The sequence below is a fragment of the Chiloscyllium punctatum genome, chromosome 6 (genome assembly GCF_047496795.1).
Source record: "Chiloscyllium punctatum isolate Juve2018m chromosome 6, sChiPun1.3, whole genome shotgun sequence".
Classification (NCBI taxonomy): Eukaryota; Metazoa; Chordata; class Chondrichthyes; order Orectolobiformes; family Hemiscylliidae; genus Chiloscyllium; species Chiloscyllium punctatum.
In genome coordinates this window covers 4455181-4477728 of record NC_092744.1, presented here as the reverse complement: position 1 = coordinate 4477728, position 22548 = coordinate 4455181, and the positions used below count along the sequence as shown (strand labels likewise).

Here is a 22548-nt window from a genome sequence, read left to right as displayed (position 1 = left end):
CAAGTACTGCATGTGCTTTAATTATGTGAAATCATTGAGAAATCAAAGCATTATTATGAACCTAAACATAGATTGATGTGTACAAAGAAAATTTACAATAAGGTGAACACTGCTTTTGTTTTTAAATAATTCCGTTTAGTCCTTTACTCTGAAAACCATATTTTTAAAATGCTGATTGTTGTGTGCTCTTGTGCTACGCATAAAGGAATCTTGTAATATATGTGCTGTAAACTGCCTGATATTTCTGAGGTTTTATTGTTTCTTCTTTCCCATTGTCAGTCATTCTTTTGGTCTTCTACATTTTTCTGTAGCCATAACAGTATTCCATTTATGCATGCATGTAAGTAAATAGTTTAACAAATTTTATAGGTGTCTCTTTGATTGCATCTGGTCACAGACTGACACGTGCTTGACCTGCTGTGTTTTCCAGCACCACTCTGAACTCTAATCTCCAGCATCTGCAGTACTCACTTTTGCCACGTGTAAAAGGAGGCTTTCAGTCTATCATGCCTGCACTGACTCTTCAAACAAATCATGACCTATTGCCAGTCTCCTGCTTTGTCTGCAAGCCTATGCATCTTATTGTCTTCCAGTGTTCTTTTGATCAAAGTGCATCATCTCAGGTTTCTCTGTGTTAATTACTGATCTGTCGGATTTGATCAGCTTTTTGTGTACAGGACATAGCTGGACAGTTTGCCACATTGTCAGCTAGATCCCAATGTTGTAACTGGACTGGAAGAGCTTAGCTAGGGGAGCGACAAGTTCTGGGGCACATGGCTTCAGTACTACAATCTATTGCCAAAATATTTTCATAGCCGTTGCAGTATCCAGTGCCTCCAACCACTTGTTGCCACATAAAATGAATCGAATTGGCTGAAGATTGGTTGTGATGCTGGCAATCTTTTGAAGGAGGTCGAGATGGATCATCCATTTGACACCTCTGCCCGAAAATTACTGTAAATACTTGAGCCTTATCTTTTGCATTTGATATGCTTATCTTCCCCATTAAGGATGGGGATATTTGTGGTGTTTGCTCCCTCAGTGAATTGTTTAATTGTCCGCCATCATTCATGACTAGATGCAGCACAACTGCAAAGCTTAGATCTGTCTGTTGGTTACTGCTCCGGCTGTTTGGCATGCAAGTAGTCCTTTTGGTAGATTCACCAGGTTGACACCTCCCATTTTTAGGAATGCTTGATACTGCTCCTGGCATGCCCCTCCTGCACTGTTCATTGAACTAGGTTTGGTTCCCTGGCAATGGTTGAGTAGGGGATACGCATTGATATTAATGTTGCATTTCTTGAGGGAAATCTTCAGGGACCTTTGAAATGCTTTCTTTGTCCTCCTCTTGTTTGCCTTCCTCGAGCTGGATGAAGATGATTTGTTTTAGCAGTTAGAACTTGGGCTTAGCATGTGGCCAGCCCAGCAGAGTTAGTTTTGGATAATCATTGCCTCGATGCTAGTGTTACTGGCTCAAGGATGCTAATGTTAGTAAGTCTGTAGGCACCCCCAGCTAATGCGGAGAATCCATCTTAAACCATGTTGATGGTACTACTTAAAGGTCTTTGAAGTGGCATCTGTACATAGTCCAAATTTCAGAACCATGTAACAGAGTTGGAAGGATGACTGCCTTACACACAGGATCTTTAGTATCAGCACGAACATTGTAGTTGTCAAAGATGCTTATCCTGAGATGCCCAGAAAGGATCTCTGTATCAATGTCAGCCTTAGATGAAAGTTAGCTTCCCAATTAGGGGAAATGTTAGACATTCAGGAGTATTTTCCATTGATCTTAATGGAGGGATGGACTGGAACTTAACCAAAGAAGGGTTAATAAAGGATCTGGGTCATCTTGAGATTGGAGCGAAGACTGATTCTTCAGTATGCTTCCACAAAGGCATTAGATGAGGCTTGACAATTCTGTTCTGAGAGAATGGAGATCTGTTGTCATCCACATACTGAGGTTCCTCAAGGCAGGTCAGCGTTGTTGTCGTCTTGGATTTCAAGTTGTTAAGGTTGAAAAGATTTCTGTCAATCTTGCAGACAATGTTCACACCACTGGGAGGCTTGTTCTTGACAAGATGAAGAATGGTGATGGTAAAAATGAAGAAAAAGGTGGTGACATTGCTTGACCCTGTCTTGACCTCATAGAATTCTGTCATATTATCATCAGTGAGGACCACTGGGGAGACAGAGGATGTTAAAGAATTTCACTGGACAGCCAGCCTTTGACAGTCTTCCATCACACTCCCCAACTCACTGAGTCAAACGTCTTGGTCAGATTGGGGTTATTCCTGGCATCTTTCTTGGAGTTGCCAAGCAGTGAAAATCATGTCCATAGTTTTATGTTTTGGTTGGAAGCTAAAATGGCTTTCAAGAAGGATTTCTTCTGAGTCTGGGAGAAGGCACCTCGTGAAGATTTGGGTGCTGGAGAGTAGGAAGATTCCTTGGTAGTTCCCACAGTCCATTTTATATCTTTTCTTGAAGACAAGTAGCAATGGCAGCATCCCTGCGATGGGCAGTGATTTCTTCTTTTGTCCCAGATTTTCAGGAAACGTTGATGGAAACGATGGGGAAACTCTGCTCCTCAACTTGTCATTCCAATGTTGGCTGCAAATCTAGTTTCATTTAATCTCCTCTTTTTCTTGAATAGTGGAAAATTGTACATTTTATCGATACATAAAGTATGATGCTGGAAAAGCATAGCTGGTCAGGCAGCATCCGAGGAGCAGTAGAGTTGACATTTCAAGACCAAACTCATTTCTGCTGAAGAGCTTACACTCAAAACATCGACTCTCCTGCTCCTCGGATGCTGCCTGACCAGCTATGCTTTTCCAACACCACACTTTTTGACTCTGATCTGCAGTTCTCAGTTTCTCCCATTTTGTAGAGTTGTAGAGCCATACAGCATGGAAACAGACCCTTCGGTCTAACCCGCTCCAATCTGACCTAGTTTCCCCCCTCACTTTAAACCTGTGTCCTCTAGTTTTGGACTCCCCCACTCCTAGGAAAATGATCTGGGCTTTTCACCTTATCCACGTCCCTCATGATTTTATAAACATTTTTAAGGTTATCCCTCAGCCTCTGACATTCTCGAGGAAAAAAGTTCTGGCTTATTAAACCTCCAGGCCTGGCAACATCCTTCCTATAGAATTGCGACCAGAATTGTAATAGTATTCCAAAAGTGGACTTTCCAATGACCTGTACTGCCACAACGTGACATCCCAACTCCTTTAATCAATGCACTGATTAATACCGCCTTCACTACCCTGTCTACCTGCAACTCCACTTGCAAAAAAACTATGCACGTCTGCCCTGAGGTCTCTTTGTTCGACAACACTCCCCATGGTCCTACCATTAACGTTTAAGTCCTGCCCTAGTATGCCTTACCAAAATGCAACACCTCACATTTATCTAAATTATACTCTAAACACCACTCCTTGGTCCATTGGCCCACCTGATCAAGGTCCTGTTATTTTCTGAGATAATCCTACTTTAGTGTCATCTGTAAACTTCATAACCATACCTCCTATATTCAGATCCAAATCATTTTTATAAATGATGAAACACAGCGGACCCAATGCCGATTCTCATGGCGGACCCAATTCCGATTCTCATGGCATACCACTGGTCACAGCCTGCAGTCCGTAAACAGCCCTCAGTCCTACCCTGTGTCTCCTATCTTCAAGCCAGTTGGCTGGCTAGCTCCCCCGGATCCCATGTAATTTAACCTTACTAGTCAACCTATCATGCGGAACCTTGTCACATGTTTTGCTGAATTCCATATAGACTAATGTCTACCACTCTGCCTTTATCAATCATCTTTGTCACTTCTTTTAAAAAACAGTCGAGTTACTGAGACATGATTTCCCACACAAACAGCCATGTTGATGATCCCTGATCGGTCTTTGCCTTTTCATGGACAGTTTTCTTTGTGTTTCTAAATTTGCCTGATCAAGTTCTGATGCATTTTGTGAGAACTTTGCTATATAGATATTTCCTTACAGGAAGTGTCTCGATCTTTGCTGAGTGATAGCTATTATTTTGTGGCTGAAGTATGCAATAAGGATAATGAAATGGTTTGTCGATCTTAAATTTGCTTCAGTAAAGTTTCAAAGAAATTAACAGCCTTTCTGTCTAACAGTATCAAATTTGGAATGTGTCCACAGGTAAATTGTCTTAAGTTATTGAAGTTGTTTGTGATTTGACCTTGGCAGTCTTATCTTGGTTTTAGCATAAAGAATAAAACTGAGGGTCTGTAATCTCAAGGATGACAGCAATATGGCGACCATTTGTCAGATCACTTCAAGTAGACAGTGAAGCAAATACTTCAAAGCAAATATTTCATTTCACATCAATGTGAGCACATTTAGTGCAAATGTTTTTGCGATTCAAAAGGTGGATTTGCACTCATCTTTAGAGCAAGATCAATTAAGTCTGATGGCACCACTTATACAGCCCTTTCAACTGTAGGCTGTTGCACATTGTTCATTAACCTTTAGTTGCATTGCAGCCTTCTAAATTCTGACTCCGTTCCAGATTTTCCAGTAGTTAATCTAAAGATGTAGATTTTGTTTTCATTCAAGTATTGTTTGTGGTTGTTAAAGGATATGATTTTTGTTGTTTTGGCTTTAATGTCTCTAACTTTGCATAATTCTGCATGAAACCCCAGAGTACCTCTACTCCTTTCATGTACTATCTGGTGATTAGGATGTTTGTGACTCTTCAGTTGTGGTTGTGCTTCAATGCATGGTGAAAGAATGGTTACTTCAGAAGGGTATCTGCAGGGCTGTTGATACCTATGGAATCATGGCCACGACAAGCACTGATGCCTTCTTAAGCTGGAGAATGAAAATGGGGAAGGGGTAATTTATGAAGGTGCCTTAGTGCTTCACTTAACAATAAATTTTAAAGGTGCTGTCTGAAACTGTCACTCTTCTCATTTTGTAATTTGAGCTTCCTGCCATTTATTGTCTGCCTTGTTTGTTCTTTATTTGATTTTAGTTTCTTCTTCCAAAGTATTAATCTAAATTTGTAGCTGTTGTGATCCTAACTGCCTTCCTGAGGTGTGATCCTCACCATCTAATCTAATATTGCCTATAATTTACTTTGATTGTCACTGTGTACAAAGTTCTTAAGCATACTCCTACTCATTGATTTTATTCTTCCACATTAAACTCAAGTATGCATAATGTGCACAAAGTAAGGCGGTTTTATTGTTCATTGAGAATATGGACTTCCTCTGCAGTTTTGTGCTATACTTCATCCTATTCCTGTGACATTTGAACAACTACAAATGGAGTGTTTCATGTCCTTCCAGTTGCCTCTTGAAATGATGGAGTCACGCACACAAGTGCAACGATATTTCAGGAGTGCAATGTGCATTTGCTTATTCACCAGAACTGACAGTAAATTCTGTGATTGACAGTATAATGCAGCAAAAAGCTGTGATGCTATCAAATTTGTTTAGTGAGGGCGTTGGTCCGTTGCAGGGGTGTCATGTCTAGCTGCTTTATTTTAAAAGCTAATCCATTGCTGCTTCACAAATTTGGTCAAGATTGTGACAAATCAATTCATGGGTAGATTTCTCAATCTTATAACCTATCCCATTATTATTAAAATGTTATTTGAAGATATAATTTTTGTTTTCATTCAAGTAATGTTTGTGGTTGGTAGAGGATATGATGCAGTGAGTTGCTTCAGCACAGCAGGAAATTGTGCCCCATTTCTGACCACAGTGATTTACATTTCACATCACAGTGCAGTCTGAACAAACGTTGGAAGCAACAAATGGGCTTCATTAGTGTTTTTCTCACTCATTTATTCATTATATTGCATGTGCATTTAAAAAAAAAATTTTTGAGAGAGAAGCAGAAGCTATTGGGTTGTTTGCAAATTTCATTGACAGAATCAGCAGGAGCTGGTCACCACAATAACATGTGCAATACTGTAATATCCTTCCGATCTAACCTTATGATCAATTTCCTTTCTGAAATAAGTTGCATCAGTTATGTTCGGATAATAGTACATTTATCTACATTTGTTTTTTTACATTAGATACATTCAGCTAGTCCTGTATCTATCTCTCTCACAGCATCCTTTAATCCAATTGTCATTGCTTATTTTCATCTAACCACCTAAAACTTGCGTGCAGCATTGTGTTAACATTCAACATTTAAACTGCTGATGAGATGGCATCAGACCCTTTGTGGTGCTCAAAATTGTTTCATTGAACTGTAGGGTGAAGGCTAAACAGTTTCTACAAACAGGAAGGGATGATTAATGGAAAAAATATGCTGGGCTTTTCTCTCTCCTCTCTTTAGTTAGTTAAAAAGACCAAGTGAGTCATACAACACAGAAACAGACCATTCGGTCCAACTAGTCCATACTGACCAAGTTTCCCAAACTAAAATGGTCCCACTTGTGTTTTGCCCATAAGTCCTCCAAACCTTTCCTATTCATGAACTTATCCAAGTGTCTTTTAAATGTTATAACTGCACCTGCATCCACAATTTTCTCTGACAGTTCATTCTACACGAGAACTGATCTTTTTTTAATAGGTAAGTAGCCCCTCATGTTGATTTTCAATCTTTCTCCTCTCTCCTGAAAATATGCCCCCTCGTTTTGAACTCCCCCACCCTAGGGAACAGGTCTTTGCAATTCACATTATCAATGACCTTCATGATTTTATAAACCTCTATAAAGTGACTGCTCAACTTCCTATGCTCCAGTGAAAAAGGTCCCAACCTGTTTTTTATAACTTAAACCCTCCATTCACAGCAACAGCCTGGTGAACCTTCTCTGAACCCTCTCCAATTTAATAATAGACTTCCTATAGCAGGAATACCAGAACTGTACACAGTACCCCACAAAAGTCCTCACTAACATCCTGTACAACCTCACCATGGTGTCCCAACTCCTATACTCAAAAGGTCTGAGCAATGAAGGTTATTAGGCCTTACCATTAGTCATACAGCACAGAAACAGACCCTTTGGTTCAATCAATCCATACCAAACATACCCCAAACTAAACTAGTTCTACCTGCTTGCTCCTAGCCCATATCCCTCCAAACCTTTCCTACTCCTGTATCTATTAAAATGTCTTTGAAACATTTAATTGTACCCACATCAATCACTTTCTCAGGAAGTTCATTCCATCTGTGAATCACCCTCTGTGTAAAAAAGCAAATTGTCTCTTATATTTCTTTTTAAGCTTTCTCCTCTCACTTTAAAAATATGCTCCCAAGTATGGAAATCCCCCATCCTCTGGAAAAGCCAACTACCATGAACTCTATCTATACCTCATTATTTTATAAACTTCTATAACTCCCATCCTGCAATGGGTCCAGAGGAGATTCACGAGAATAATCCCAGGAATAAAAGGCTTAACATATCAGGAATGTTTGAGGACTCTGGGACTTTACTCGGAGTTTAGAAAGATGAGGGGGAATCTGATTGAAACTTACAGAATACTGGACAAAGTGGATGTTGGAAAGATATTTCCATTGGCAGGAGAGACGAGGACCCAAGGGCACAGCCTTAGAGTGAAGGAAGATCCTTTAGAATGGAGATAAGGAGATTCAGAGTAATGTATAATGTGAACTGTTCTTAAAACAGCAAACTCTATTTCTTTCTCCACACTGAAAAACCAACACACAAATTTCATTTATATCTCTCCTGTCTCCTGGGGTTCAACACAAAAATTGCCTCCTTGATCTTTAAGAGGCCCTACGCCCTCTAGTGAGCTTCTTGCTGTTAATGTATTTGTAGAATCTCTTTAGATTATCCTTAACCTTATCTGCCAATGCTATCTCTTATGCCCTCTTTGTCTTCATGATTTCTCTTTAAGAATGTCCCTGCATTCTTTATATTTATTGAGATTCAGTTGAATGGAGTTGTCTTTATCTAAAATAAGATTCTCTTTTATTCTTGACCAGAGCCTCTATATCTTTATTGATCCATTATTCCTTAATCTTTCCAGCTTTACACTTTACTCTAACAAGAACAAAATGCCTCTGAACTCTTGTCATCACACTCTTGAACAGCTCCCACTTGTCAGATGTCCTTTTACCTCCAAAGAGTCCACTCCAATCAACTTTTGAAAGTTCTTGTCTCATGCCATTAAAATTTACCTCACTCCAATTTAAAATCTTTAACTTTTATGGAAAGTTTATCCTTTTCCGTGATCATTTTGCAACTAACAGAAGTATCGCTATAACTAAAGTGTTCCCCTACTTTTACTTCAGTCATCTATAATACAATCCTATCAGTGATCTTTTCTTTCCTTATTTGTACTTTCCAAGCATATATTTACACTGGCTGGTTTTTCAGAAATATCTTCCCTAGTTACAGGCATAATGTGTTCTGTAATCAAAAACACCAGGACCCACCCCCACTTTGCTTTCTTTTCTATCCTTCCTATACCATCTAAAACCAAGAACATTGAGCTGCCAGTCTTGTCCGTCTCTCAGCCAAGTTTGTATTATCTATGACATCCTAATCCCATGTTGTTAAACATGCCCTGAGATCATCAACCTTGCCTGTACGACCCCTCACGTTCAAATCATTGCAATTTTGTTCTTCAGAGTACTCTGAACTCTATATCTCTTCTCTTTATTTTCGAATTGAAATGCTCTCCTCGCATTCAGAAACTTCCCCATCAATCCTTCTGTTTACACTGCTACTTAGAATTCCTCCACTCCTCCTCTCTATCAGTATAAAATCTCCCTCAATGGAATGAGTAAATCTCCCTAAGAGAAAGTGAGATGCTAGAGGTCAGAGTCATAGAGCATAGAACTTTACAGCACAATACAGGCTCTTCAGCCCTCGATGTTGCGCTGACCAAACGCACAGCCGGTCAGGTGGCATCTGAGGAGGAGAGTCAACATTTCGAGTAGAAACTCCTGATGAAAAGTTTATGCTTAACATCGACTCTCCTGCTCCTTGGATGCTGCCTGACCGGCTGTGATTTTCCAGCACCATATTTTTCGAACAAATCCCCCTGCCAGGATATTGGTCCTTTGCCAGTTTAGGTTAGACACATTCTTTTTGAACGCTTCTTTTCTAACTCTAAAGATAAGTCCAATTTTCCAAAAACCTGAATCCCTGAACAATACACCAGCTCTTCAGCCATTAATTTATCTCCTTTAACCTTTTAGTCCTTCCCGTGTCTGAGTTTGACATTGGGAGTAAACCGGAGATTACTACTTCAGAGTTGTTTTTTTTTTAATCTTCCACCTAACCTCTTAGAATCACCCTGTCCTGCTTTAATCTTTTCCCTAAATATGTCATTCCCATGAATGTGTCCAGTAATTACTGGCTTCTCTATTCCACCTTGAGCAATATTCTCAAAACGTTTAGAGATGTCCTTAAAAGCAACAATATCTGAAGTTTACGCTCATTGCTACAGAATCTCCTGTCTTGTGCCCCTGACAGAAGAGCCCCTGACAACAATAATTCTATTAAACCTTGTCAAACACTGCTTAACATAAGAATCATTCCAAGTGTCCAATAACAGATTGGCCCTTCCATTTTCCTCTGAGAGACAATCTCTTCCTCCACTTTCAAAACTAAATATCTATTTGATGGAGGAATAGCCACCAGAGACTTTTGAACTATTTTCTTACCTTTCCTGACAGTCACCCATCTATCTGACTGATTCTGCAGGGTAATAACTTTTCTAAATCTGCTAGCCATCTCACTCTGTACTTCTCATATGCCTTTAATAATACTAAGGCTAATAATAAGGCTAAAAAAAAGTTTCAATAACACCTAATATATAAAATAAGCTGTAGCTTCATTACCTACAGAAAAAATAAAAATCTATACCTCAAACATATAAAACTTAAAGCTATTCAACCACTTAGCTGAATAAAAAAAAGACTGCTCTTCAGTAAATTTCTTGAAAAAAAATTCTTCCATATGTAGACTCTCTGGAACGCAAACACAACTCATTTTAAAAAAAACTGGTTTTCAAAAATAACACTCTTTACAATGGAAAAACAGAACTTCTAAAACACAGACTTCTAAACTTCTAAATTTAGAATGTTAAAAAACATCTTAGCTGTTCACTATATTGACTCTGCAAAGCTGATTTTAAAAACAAAAGTTGGTTTTGAATAGAATAGAATAGAATAGAATAGAACAGAATCCATACAGTCTAAAAACAGGCCCTTCAGCCCAACAGGTCCACACCAACCTTCTGAAGAGTAACCCACCCAGGCCCATTCTCCTACCCTAATATTATATATTTTACCCCTGACTAATGTACCTAATCTACACATACCTGAATACTAGAAATAATTTAGTATGGCCAATTCACCTAACCTGCACATCTTTGGATTGTGGGAGAAAACTGGAGCACCCGGAGGAAACCCACGCAGACACGGGGAGAATGTGCAAACTCCACATGGACAGTCGCCTGAGGCTGGAATCGAACCAGGGTCCCTGGTGCTGAGGCAGCCACCCCAAAGATCATTTTTTTTTGTTTGATCTTTTGACTGTTCATGGAACAAAATGAATAAAGACATTAATAAACTGTGATAACTTCAATAATATATCTTTCAGCCTGCAATCCCAGGAGCAGCTGCAAAATCCACTCTGCTTGCTTTAGAGAGCTTGCTAGAAGAATAGAGATACAGCCAAAAAAAGCTATATCTGTGTGAGCCATTTTCAATACGGTTTCAGTAGCTAGTTGGCCTTTGTACTTACAAAGGAGCAGACATGATTCCTGTCTCAATTATGTTTTACCATATACCAACTATATTCTCTTCCCTTTGTGGCCGTCTGAGTACACTTCCATCGGTGCCATCTCTCCTTTGCTGCCAAGCTCATGTGAGCTTTGTAAATCTGAAGGCAAACTTATTTTTTTCAGTTGCATCTTAAATATACATCTACAACATGGCATTGCTTATTTTATCCATAAAGATTTACACGGATGTTGCTGGGACTGGAGCGTTTGAGCTGAATAGGCTGGAGCTATTTTCTCCAGAACGTCAAAGGTTGGGTGACTTTCTAGAGGTTTATAAAATCATGAGGGGCATGGATAGAGTAAATAGACAAGGTCTTTTCCCTGGGATTGGGGACTCCAGCACAAGAGGCCATAGGTTTAGGGTGAGAGGTGAAAGATTCAAAAGGGACCTAAGGGGGCAACTTTTTCACGCAGGGGTGGTACATGTATGGAATGTGCTACCAGAGGAAGTGGTGGAGTACCTCCTTCCTATGTTGTAAGATATGTAAATGTAGTCCTAATAATGTCAACTGTTTAGCTATAATATGATCTTTATGTATTTACGCTGCACCTGCTCCAAGTCCAACATATCCTTTCAGCAGTACAATGAGCAGAAACTGACTCATTTAACTTTTTGTCCCCTTGAGATATAGGCCAATATTGCATTAGCTTGTTTGGTTGCACTTTGTATCTGCCTCACAGTCTATGGTGATTTCTGTACCTGGCTCCTAAATTTCTCTGGTCCTGGCTTGTCCTTTACAAAACGTTCTGATATTACTCATTTCCTGACCATACACATTCCCATTTTGAACTACACCTGTCACAGTTTATTGATTTATCAATACCACTTGCCAATTTACTGCTGAAGCTTAAATAACTTATTATACCTAATTAAGTGTTGTCTTTCACATATAACTCTGTTCATTTATTTGAGTCATTGATAAATTGATCTTTCAGGGCCAGAGAGAACAATGGTGAGATAAGGAAAGAAACAAAGTATTTATACCAAGAGAAAGTGTACTGCTGTCTGAAAATAGCGGCAAACAAATTGGCATGCAAGTGAAGGAAACAAAATCTATTACTTCTCTAGCATTTTCTGATGAACGTTTATTGATCTGAAATATCAACTCTGTTCTCTCTCGACAAATGCCTGATCTGCTGAGTACTCTCTGTATTTTCTGTTTTCAACCTGACTCTTTATCTCCTACCTCCCAAAACTTTAGTTACCCATGACAGTTGTCAGCTGCAATTTCATGCTGACTTCCAGCTTTTGTACTGGAGAAAGGTCACTGGGCCCAAAATGTTAACTGACTCCTGACCACAGATGCTGCCAGACGGTACTGAGCTTTTCCAGCACTTTCTGTTTTTGTTTCAGATCTCCAGCATCTGTGGTTCATTTGTTTTGTTTTGGCCAGTTTTTCCTCTCTGCCCCCTGCAATTTATCGTGTTTCACTTTTGGCCACTTGCCACATATTGAGAATCCAGAATTGCAGTTCTGATTAATTAATTTAAAAAATGTCCAATGGGCGCATTCAAATTCATTGTGAAATGGCATGTCCCATTTGTCTTATTCAACTTTTTTATACTTTCCTTACTGTATTGAATTGTGTGAGAATGTTTTTTTGATGAACATGCGTCAACTCCATAATTGCATAGTGGTTAATATTTAATAACTACCCAAGTGGAATATATTTACCTATAATGTGTAAGGCAATTTATTTCCTAAAATTAGTGCATGTGGCTAAAGTAGTGTTCCTGTAGTCACGTGTGACTCGGCATTAATGCTAATTGGACAACATTGAAAAAGAATAGTCTCCAGTCAATACTGAAGGATTCTAGATATAAAGTGTGATCCGGTCAAGTGGGTGTAAAAGGCCAGTCAATTCTTTCCAAAGTCATTTGTGACTCCACTTTGCAGTTGACGATTTCCGTTATCCCACACCCCTCTGGGTACGGGGTAGGAGACCTTTGGCAGTGGGGATTGTCATGGTGACTGGGTAGGAAGCCTGTGACACTGGAATGGGCGGTGCAGTGAGGGATTGTTAGTTGGAAAGCAAACAAAGTTCCTCCTTAGCAGCGCAACCCTCTCCAAGAGTACATGCCCACCAATTATCCCAACATTGACTTCTGGTGTTAGAAGCCGTTGCTATACAGTGATACCAGATGTCCGTGCAAAAGAAAACAGAATTGGAGGGAAATTAAAGGAAGAACTACGGGTGGTGGAAATCTGAAACAAAAACAGAAATTGCTGGAGAAACTCTGCAGCATCTGTGCAGAGAAAGCAGACTTGAATTTGGACTCAAAATGTTAACTCTGCTTTCCCTCCACAGATGCTACCAGACCTTCTGCATTTATCCAGCAATTTCCTTGTATGTTTCAGAATGAGTAAGAATGGGGAAGAGGGAGAATGCTGAGAGACTTGACGACAGACTGAGCATGTTCAGGGCGCTGTTTAATCGATAGGAGTTTTAAGTGAAAAGCATGTATTTTTCTGAGATTTTGCAAAACCCATCAGCATTTAGTCTGTGGCCACAATTTTTTTTTAAAATTCAACAACTTAAGTTACAAATCACACAACACCAGGTTATAATCCAACAGGTTTATTTGGAAGCACTAGCTTTCTGAGCGCTGTTCCTTCATCAGGTGGTTGTGGAATATAAGATTGCAGAACACAATTTATAGCAAAAGTTTACAGTGTGATGTAACTGAAATTATATATTGACAAAGACCTGGATTGTTTGTTAAGTCTCTCATATTTGAGAATGAACATGTTGGTTTCAATTCTTATGTAAATCACAGAACATATATTCTCAAGTGAATTTTTAACAATTGGTGTCATGTCGGCCCAGCTACTGCATTGAAGGTGTGAGCTGCCCTGTGTGAGGCTGTCTGTGCCCCAATGGTCAGACTGATTCTCATCTAAAAACTGGATTTACAGAATCTTACATGCATTCATGCAGTTTTTGAGCCAAGTACAATGTAATTCTGTAAGTATAACCTTGCAGAACAATCTTGATAAGAGACCAAATCAAGAATTTAAAGGAGCCTTGCAGCAGGTAGTACTCGGAAAGACCCCATGGTAGCCTCAGAATTCATTAATCCAAACTTTCAGCAGAGTATTACCCCTCCTTCCCCCAACACAAAAAAAAACTCGGGTTGCAACCACTTGCTGGGAAGCCCTGCCAGGTTCTGTAGTAACACTGTCATACCCAGAGAAAATGGTTTGGAGATGCTGGTGTTGGACTGGGGTGTACAAAGTTAAAAATCACACAACACCAGGTTATAGTTTAATTGGAAGCACACTAGCCTTCGGAGCACCACTCCTTCATCAGACAACCACCTGATGAAGGAGCGGCTCTCCGAAAGCTAGTGTGCTTCCAAATAAACCTGTTGGACTATAGCTTGACGTTGTGTGATTTTTTTTAAGAGTAAATGGTTGCAATATGCTGCCACCTAGTGTAGTGCATGTTGAAATGCTCAGAAGGAGAAATAAACATTGAACAATGTAGAAAAGTTTGGGATTAATGTAAAGGCAGATAGTAAGTAAATGGTTCTGAGTGGGATTGGCTTAAACCTAAACAATGAATTGATCTCAAAGAATTAAAATGACCAAGTTATTTTCATGTTGAATAAGTGGTTGAGAGCAGCAACAAATCACAAAAAAAAATCCCTTTTATTTTATAGCAATAGTTTAGTTGTGAAAGAAAATGTATCGAGGGCCAGAATAAATTAATGCCAAATACTGAAATTGGTGTTCATCTTATGACTAGAAATAAAATAGGGCACTAATTGAGGTGTCAACTTGGTGAAGGATAAGGTGAATGCCAAGTATATTTTCCCTTGGGTGGGGCTTTCAAGACTAGGGAGCATATTTTTAAGGTGAGAGGAGAAAGCTTTTAAAAAAGACATGTTGTGACTATGGAGTTGAAGAAAGAGTACAGCCTTATCTGACTTTGTAAAAATATGATGTGTATGGCACTCCCTTTTGTTCTGTTTTGAAACTATTGAATGAAATACAGGTAAGAAGGGAAAATAAACTTTTATTTATGTAGCATTTTTCAAATTATAGCTGTGTTCTGTTCTGTTTAGGTGAACTGGCAAAGCACAGGTAACCAGATTTATGTATAAAGAAGGTGGCTATCAATATTGAAAAAAAATAAGCATGTGAAATCAGAAATTAATAGATATATTGGTTTACTGGAGATGAACCTTGGTGTATTTGAACATTTTGTTACTGCCTTCAGCATTTGTACTCTACGCTGACCTTCAACTAACTAAATTGTATTGCAGTATTTTTTATGACTGGCATGGCTTATTTTGCATTTAAATAAAAAAGATAACTTTGGTTACAGTGGGTTTTATCTTGATCAGGGTGGAGCTGAATAAGGTTTTAAGTGTGGTTCCAGCACCTATTTGCATTGTAAGATGATGATGAAACAAACCATAATCTGTGTACTATCAAACATTGTACAGTAATTTAGAAAAGGGAACTGCCTTGCTGTCAGTCAACACTAATCAATCCAGTTAATTCACTTCAGCATTGCTGTTGCCAATGAGGGACTGAGTTTGTAGCTAACAATGAAATAATAGGAACAGGAAGGTCATTCAGCCTCTCAAGCCTGTTCCATCTTTCAATGAGATCATGTCTCATCTGTGGCCTAACCCCTATTTGCATTTTAAAAATTAACTGTAGCTTTTGGCCCATATCATTTAGTATCCTCTCTAAAATGTTTCTTTGCCAGGTTTAAAATTAATAACTCATCTAGCATCCACTGCTATTTGTGGAAGAAAGTTCCAAACATCCACCAAACTTTGTGTGTAGAATGCAAGGTAACATGAAATCAGTGTTGTTGAGCAACTCCTTTTTAGTTAACAAGAAATTACCTACTAAAGAATACACATGAACATTATTATTCTGTTCGCCTTTGTTTCCTTGTAAACATAAGAAACTTGAAAGTTTAAAACTGACTTTCACTTGATCACTGTATAAATTCATCGAGCTCCATTGTTTCAGCATGCATAGAGTCATAGAGATGTGCAACATGGAAACAGACCCTTCGGTCCAATCTGTCCATGCCGACCAGATATCCCAACCCAATCTAGTCCCACCTGCCAGCACCCGGCCCATATCCCTCCAAACCCTTCCTATTCATATACCCATCCAAATGCCTCTTAAATGTTACAATTCTACTAGCCTCCACCACATCCTCTGGCAGCACATTCCATACACGTACCATCCTCTACGTGGAAAAGTTGCCCCTTAGGTCTCTTTTATATCTTTCCCCTCTCACCCTAAACCTATGCCCTCTAGTTGTGGACTCCCCAACCCCAGGGAAAAGACTTTGTCTATTTATCCTATCCATGCCCCTCATAATTTTGTAAACCTCTAAAAGGTCACCCCTCAGCCTCCGACGCTCCAGGGAAAACAGCCCCAGCCTGTTCAGCCCCTCCCTGTAGCTCAAATCCTCCAATCCTGGCAGCATCCTTGTAAATCTTTTCTGAACCCTTTCAAGTTTCACAACATCTTTCCGATAGGAAGGAGACCAGAAATGCACGCAATATTCCAACAGTGACCTAACCAATGTCCTGTACAGCCGCAACATGACCTCCCAACTCCTGTACTCAATACTCTGACCAATAAAGGAAAGCATACCAAACGCCGCCTTCACTACCCTATCTACTTGCGACTCCACTTTCAAGGAGCTATGAACCTGTACTCCAAGGTCTCTTTGTTCAGCAACACTCTCTAGGGCCTTACCATTAAGTGTATAAGTCCTGCTAAGATTTGCTTTCCCTAAATGCTGCACCTCGCATTTATCTGAATTAAACTCCATCTGCCACTTCTCAGCCCATCTGGTCCACATCCTGTTGTAGTCTGAGGTAACCCTCTTTGTTGTCAACTACACCTCCAATTTTGGTGTCATCTGCAAACTTACTAACTGTACCTCTTATGAGTCGGGGGAGGGAAGGGAGGCTATTTGAATTTGGAGAATTCAGTGTTGAGTCCTCCAGCTGGAGCTACTCAGGCAGAAGAAGAGGTTGTGTTCCTCCAGTTTGTGGTTTGGTTCATTGTGGCAATGGAGGAAGCCAAGGATGGTCAGGTTGGAAAGGGGTTTTAAAATGGGCGGTGACTGGGAGGTCTGGACCTACAGTGAACCAAACTGTAAATTGGAGGAACAGCACCTCATCTTCTGCTTGGGCAGCCTTCAGCCCAGAGGACTCAAAAATGAGTTCTCCAATTTCAAATAATCTCCCTTCTCATCCCCTCACTCCCTTCCCAGCCCGTCCCCCTCCCTTCCACTCCTCCCACCCACCAACCAGATTCATTCCTCCCATTGACCAACCAGGCCTTACCCTCTACCTGTCACCATCTATCCCCAGTTCACCACCCTGCCCCTGCCACCCCCTTTATCTGCAGCACCTCCCTCCCCCCCCCCCCCCCCCCCCAAGTCCTGAAGAAGGGTTACACCCGAAACATTGACTTCTCCACGTGATGCTCCCTGGCTTGCTGTGTTCTTCCAGCTCCTGCCGATCTACTTTGAAAGTATTGTTCCATTCAAGGTGACAAAAGATTCAACATGAGCTGAGAGACTGAACAACTGTGGGATTGCATCAGAGTGCAATTTTAAAAAAAAATTACACTTCTGGATGTGATATGAGCATGGCAGAGCCAGTTGGCAGAGGAAGCATAAAGTGGGCCTTTAAGTATCAGATGAAGCCTATTGTTTTGAAAAAAGAAATGGAATTCCCGATAAAAGACTGGACTGAATTTCTTGATAGTTTTGATCAGTAGAACTTGAAAACTTATTGGTTCTAAAAGTGCACCAGCACAGTAACAGCCAGTTGCCCAAAAAGTTCATGACAGTGTTTGTTCTTCCCTTGAAGCCCCTTCTAACCTTTTCCTTTCATCCTATCAGTGACACCTTCAATTCCTTTCTCTCCTTGTGTTTATCTAGCTTCTCCTTGAATCTGTCTATGCTATTTATCTCAGGTATTCCAGCAGTCCACGTTCTAAGCCTTTCTCTGGGTAAGGAGGTTTATCTCGATGCCTTTTATGCAATTTATAAGTCGCTATCTTACATTTATGTCCCTTTTGTCTCCAAGCGGAAACGATATCTGGTTTTACCCTAACAAGTAGGAAAAGAAACCCTGCAGATCTGCTTTTGATGATTTAATTAAGACAGATGGATAAACAATGTTGAGGATGCACACTAAAAATACAATTCAATTCTAACACTTTTCTTTGTGTACTGCTCTGATTGCAAGTTGTTGTAATTTTGAAAGCAGCTATTATCATGCACCACCTCAAAAGTCTCACCTGGAATCCTTGCATATTGCTACCCTTTTTCAAACTGTCTTGCCCTTTGCTGTCCAAGTCCTTGAGCACATCACGATCATGGCTGTTGGAATATTGCGTGCAATTCTGCTCTCCTTCCTATCGGAAAGATGTTGTGAAACTTGAAAGGGTTCATAAAAGACTTACAAGGATGTTGCCAGGGTTGGAGGATCTCAGCTACAGGGAGAGGCTGAACAGGCTGGGGCTGTTTTCCCTGGAGCGTCAGAGGCTGAGGGGTGAACTTATAGAGGTTTACAAAATTGTGAGGGGCATGGATAGGATAAATAGACAAAGTCTTTTCCCTGGGGTCGGGGAGTCCAGAACTAGAGGGCGTAGGTTTAGGGTGAGAGGGAAAAGATATAAAAGAGATCTAAGGGGCAACTTTTTCACGCAGAGGGTGGTACATGTATGGAATGAGCTGCCAGAGGATGTGGTGGAGGCTGGTACAATTGCAACCTATAAGAGACATTTGAATTGGTATATGAATAGGAAGGTTTTGGAGGGATATGGGCCGGGTGCTGGCAGGTGGGACTAGATTGGATTTGGATATCTGGTCGGCATGGGCAGGTTGGACCGAAGGGTCTGTTTCCATGCTGTACATCTCTATGACTATGACTCTATGGCTGCTTTTCTTGCAACCTTGCTGATCAGATTTTTATCTCTGCTGTAGTATTGCTCTACTTGTAATCAAACAAAAACAAAAATTTTCAGTCTAATTTTTAGCTGCACTGAAAATACTGGGCCTGTTGGAATACAATTGGCAGAGTTTGGGTTTTGTGGAGAAAGGATGTAATCTGCTCTTCCCACTAAGCCGGTAGGAATTAGGTTATGTGACATCAAGCATGTACCAGCACTTGTATTTTGAGCATGGACCAACAGAGATGAGAAAAAATAAATTCCTTAAAATGTAGCTAGGCAGTTAGCAAAAGAATCATCTCCTCTTCAGTTTCTTTTGCAGTGTGCAGATGACATGCTCCAGTAATACTGTCAATTGTTAAGTGCCCTCTATTTCTGGAAAAGTGCCTGAATGAAGAATACTTAGTTCTGAAAATATTTGACAATTAGACTAAGTTAATGTTGTCATAATTTTTTTTCCCCTACTCAGGGTAATTGAATGCCGAGGACTTCCTCTTGTAAGTGGACAAAGTGGTGATCCCTATGCCTGTGTTTCTCTGGTCGGCCCTTCTAGGTACAGTGATTCTAAAATTATATTCTAAAGTTGCAATAATAAATTATGTTGTGTCTACACATAGAGCAGCGCAGTTGCATTTACCTGAACTGGGAGAAGGGCTTTAAAGGAAACGTTGCTTTTTTTAAAAATCATTTATGGAACTTGGGTATCACTGGCTGGCCAACATTGATAACCCACCTGTATTTGCCCTTGAGAAGGTGGGAGTGAGCTGCCTTCTTGAATCGCTGTTGTCCACTTGCTGTGGGTTGACCCACAATGCTGTTTGGGAGGGAATTCCAGGATTTTGGCCCAATGACTGTAAAGGAACAGTGGTATATTTCGAAGTCAGGGTGGTGAGTGGCTTGGAGATAAACTTGCAGATGGTTGTGTTCTCAAGTATCTGCTGCACTTGTCCTTCTAGATGAAAGTGGTCGTGAATTTGGAAGGTGCTGTCAAAGGCTCTTTGGTGAATTTCTACAGTGCATCTGGTAGATAGTACACACTGCTGCTACTGAGCACCGGTGGGGAAGAGATTGAATGTTTGTAGATGTGGTACCAATCAAGCAGATTGCTTTGTCCTGGATGGTGTCAAGCTTTTTGAGTGTTGTTGGACCTGCACCCATCCAGGCAAGTGGCAAGTATTCCATCACACTTCTGACTTGTGCCTTGTAGATGATGGATAGACTTTGGGATGTCAGGAGGTGAGCTTCTCGTTGCAGTATCTCTAGTCTCTGACCTGCTGTTGTAGCCACTGTGTTTGTGGTGAGTCCAGTTGAGTTTCTGGTCAATGGTAACCCCAAGGATGCTGACAGTGGGGGATTCAGTGGTGGTAATACCATTGAATGTCAAGGGGTGGTGGTTAGAGTGCCTGTTATTGGTGCTGGTCATTGTCAGGCATTTGTGTGGTGCAAATGAGCCCTTAAATGCATAATTGGCTGGAAGCATGTAGGGGCCTTTTGGAGAGGCAACCAATCTGATTCTATCTGGCCCTTGGAAATAGGAACAGATTATGAAGCAATCAATGCACCTCTCTGCTATTTCTTGGCAACCTGGTTCCTTGCTTCTGTGCCTTCCAACACAAGGTCTGTGAGCTTCAACGTTAGGTCTCATCAGGGTACTTCATTAAATCTAGATGTACCGGCCTGGGAGTTTAATTTTAGGATTCATAATTAAGAGTTTTGTATAAAATGTCACGATACTTGTTTTGTTAGGTTGGATCAAAAAAGAACCAAAGTAAAGAAGAAAACCAGCAACCCACAGTTTGATGAAACATTCTATTTCGAAGTAAGTGGAAGAGGAGGCAGCTTGCGTTCTTTTTCCCTTTGTTGAGGGAATTAACAGCTATGAATGTACCTAACATCTTGATTGAGAGCACTAAAATCGACTTAGATTAATCTCAAATGTGGTTTATTAAATCATTCCAGGTAACAAGAAATAGCAGTTACACCAGAAAATCACATTTTCAAGTTGAGGAGGAAAATATTGAAAAACTGGAAATCAGGTAAATAAATAACTAAATATGTAGAAATGGAAGCTGACAGAAAGATGCTGAAAAATGAAATCCAAATGATTTGAATTGGAATTTGGAATAATCCAGTCCATTTCTGATAATTTGCTGTTAAAATAACAATGATGCCTGTGTCTGCCACTCTTATTTCTGTGTATCGCATACAACAACTTCAGTAAGGAGCAACTACAGTACATTGTTAAATACAAATATTTGTTCTAGCCCAAGTTGCATTGTGAAAACCAGTAACTTTGCGAAACCACATTTTGCTGTTAAGGATATGATAAAAATGAATAGCCATCAGTCGTTTTGACAATGAAAGGAATTTGAATGTGTGGAATCTCATTTCTTCAGTTTGTGAATTGGTTTAAGAGATTTAAAAATATGCCAAGCCCTTTCAAAAAAAGTTATTTTGTTCCTTTGTCTTATTTTATCTCTCAAGCCTATCTTACTTTCCATCTTCTGATTGTCTTTCTGTGCCTGATTTAAAATTGAATTCACCTCCTTCAATTCATCCTCTTCACACTATTTAGTTTCCAGCCTTTTAAGTCTCATTGGTTAAGGCCATATCATTTTTGACTTTCTCATCACTAGGTACCAAATACCCTGTTTTTGTCACTGCACTATTTTCAATTCCTACTTTCAGCATTAGCAGTTAAAAAGTTTTTGAACTGAAAAGGGGTGAGGGTAGAGTTTGTTTGTGACAGATGTTGCTTGCCTCATTGCAGCAAAATCTGACACAGTCCTTTAAATCAGGAAGTGGTGAAAACCTGAAACAAAAACAGAAATTGCAGTGAAACTCAAGGTGGTCAGAACTCATGATTCTGCTGATGGTCAGTCACTGGAATTGAGATGTTTTCTCTGCTTTCTTCCCATAGATGCTGTCAGACCAGTTCAGTTTTGCCAGCAAATTCTGTTTTTGTTTCAGATCTGCACCATCCACAATTCCTATAGTATATTGGTGAAAACCAGTTTACTTGCAATTGATCCAAGACCTTTGACACTGTAGAAGGACCTTAATGATCAGTTGACTATACTTAAAATTATTGCTGCAATTAAGATGCTTGAAAATAATTCTTCAACAAAAGGTTTCACTCACCTGCAGTGAATTGGTGGGTTGGCCATGCTAAATTGCCCATTGTGTCCAAGGAGGTGTAGATTAGGTGAATTGGCCATGAGAATTGCAGGGATAGGGTAGTGAGCTGGGTGGGGATTTCAGTAATACTGTGTTGTGGTTTAACCTTTGGTGGAAATCCAGGAAACTAAATTGGGTAAATGTATTTTGAATTTAGTTTGTTAGGGAAAGTTATCAATATTCCTCTTCTTTCTACTGCCGTTTTCTGCTGTCGATTGGGTTCCACTGTTAGCAAGGTAAGGTGATTCATGACTCAGTGGTAAATATCTTGCATGTTATGTTACTGTGGTGTATTTTTCTTTAATTTTGAGTGCTGTGTTTTTAATTGCATGCAAGAAGTTTGACTTTTAATTTTTTTTGTTCCTTTTTTTGGGTGAGTGGTATTTAGATTAGATTAGATTACTTTACAGTGTGGAAACAGGCCCTTCGGCCCAACAAGTCCACACCGCCCCGCCGAAGCGTAACCCACCCATACCCCTACATCTACATTTACCCCTTACCTAACACTATGGGCAATTTAGCATGGCCAATTCACCTGGCCTGCACATCTTTGGACTGTGGGAGGAAACCGGAGCACCCGGAGGAAACCCACGCAGACACGGGGAGAACGTGCAAACTCCACACAGTCAGTCGCCTGAGGCGGGAATTGAACCCGGGTCTCAGGCGCTGT

The 22548-nt window shown here is 40.1% G+C and overlaps 1 protein-coding gene across 1 annotated transcript in view; it reads left to right on the top strand.

Annotated features, from left to right (window-relative positions):
• The window catches only part of rasa2 (RAS p21 protein activator 2), a 198319-nt gene that overhangs the window by 107885 nt on the left and 67886 nt on the right, over positions 1-22548 (top strand). Inside the window, exons 6-8 of the mRNA XM_072571933.1 lie at positions 19171-19254; positions 20448-20520; positions 20661-20737. Of these exons, the coding sequence (XP_072428034.1) occupies positions 19171-19254; positions 20448-20520; positions 20661-20737 (234 nt within the window). The remainder of the gene's footprint in view (positions 1-19170; positions 19255-20447; positions 20521-20660; positions 20738-22548) is intronic.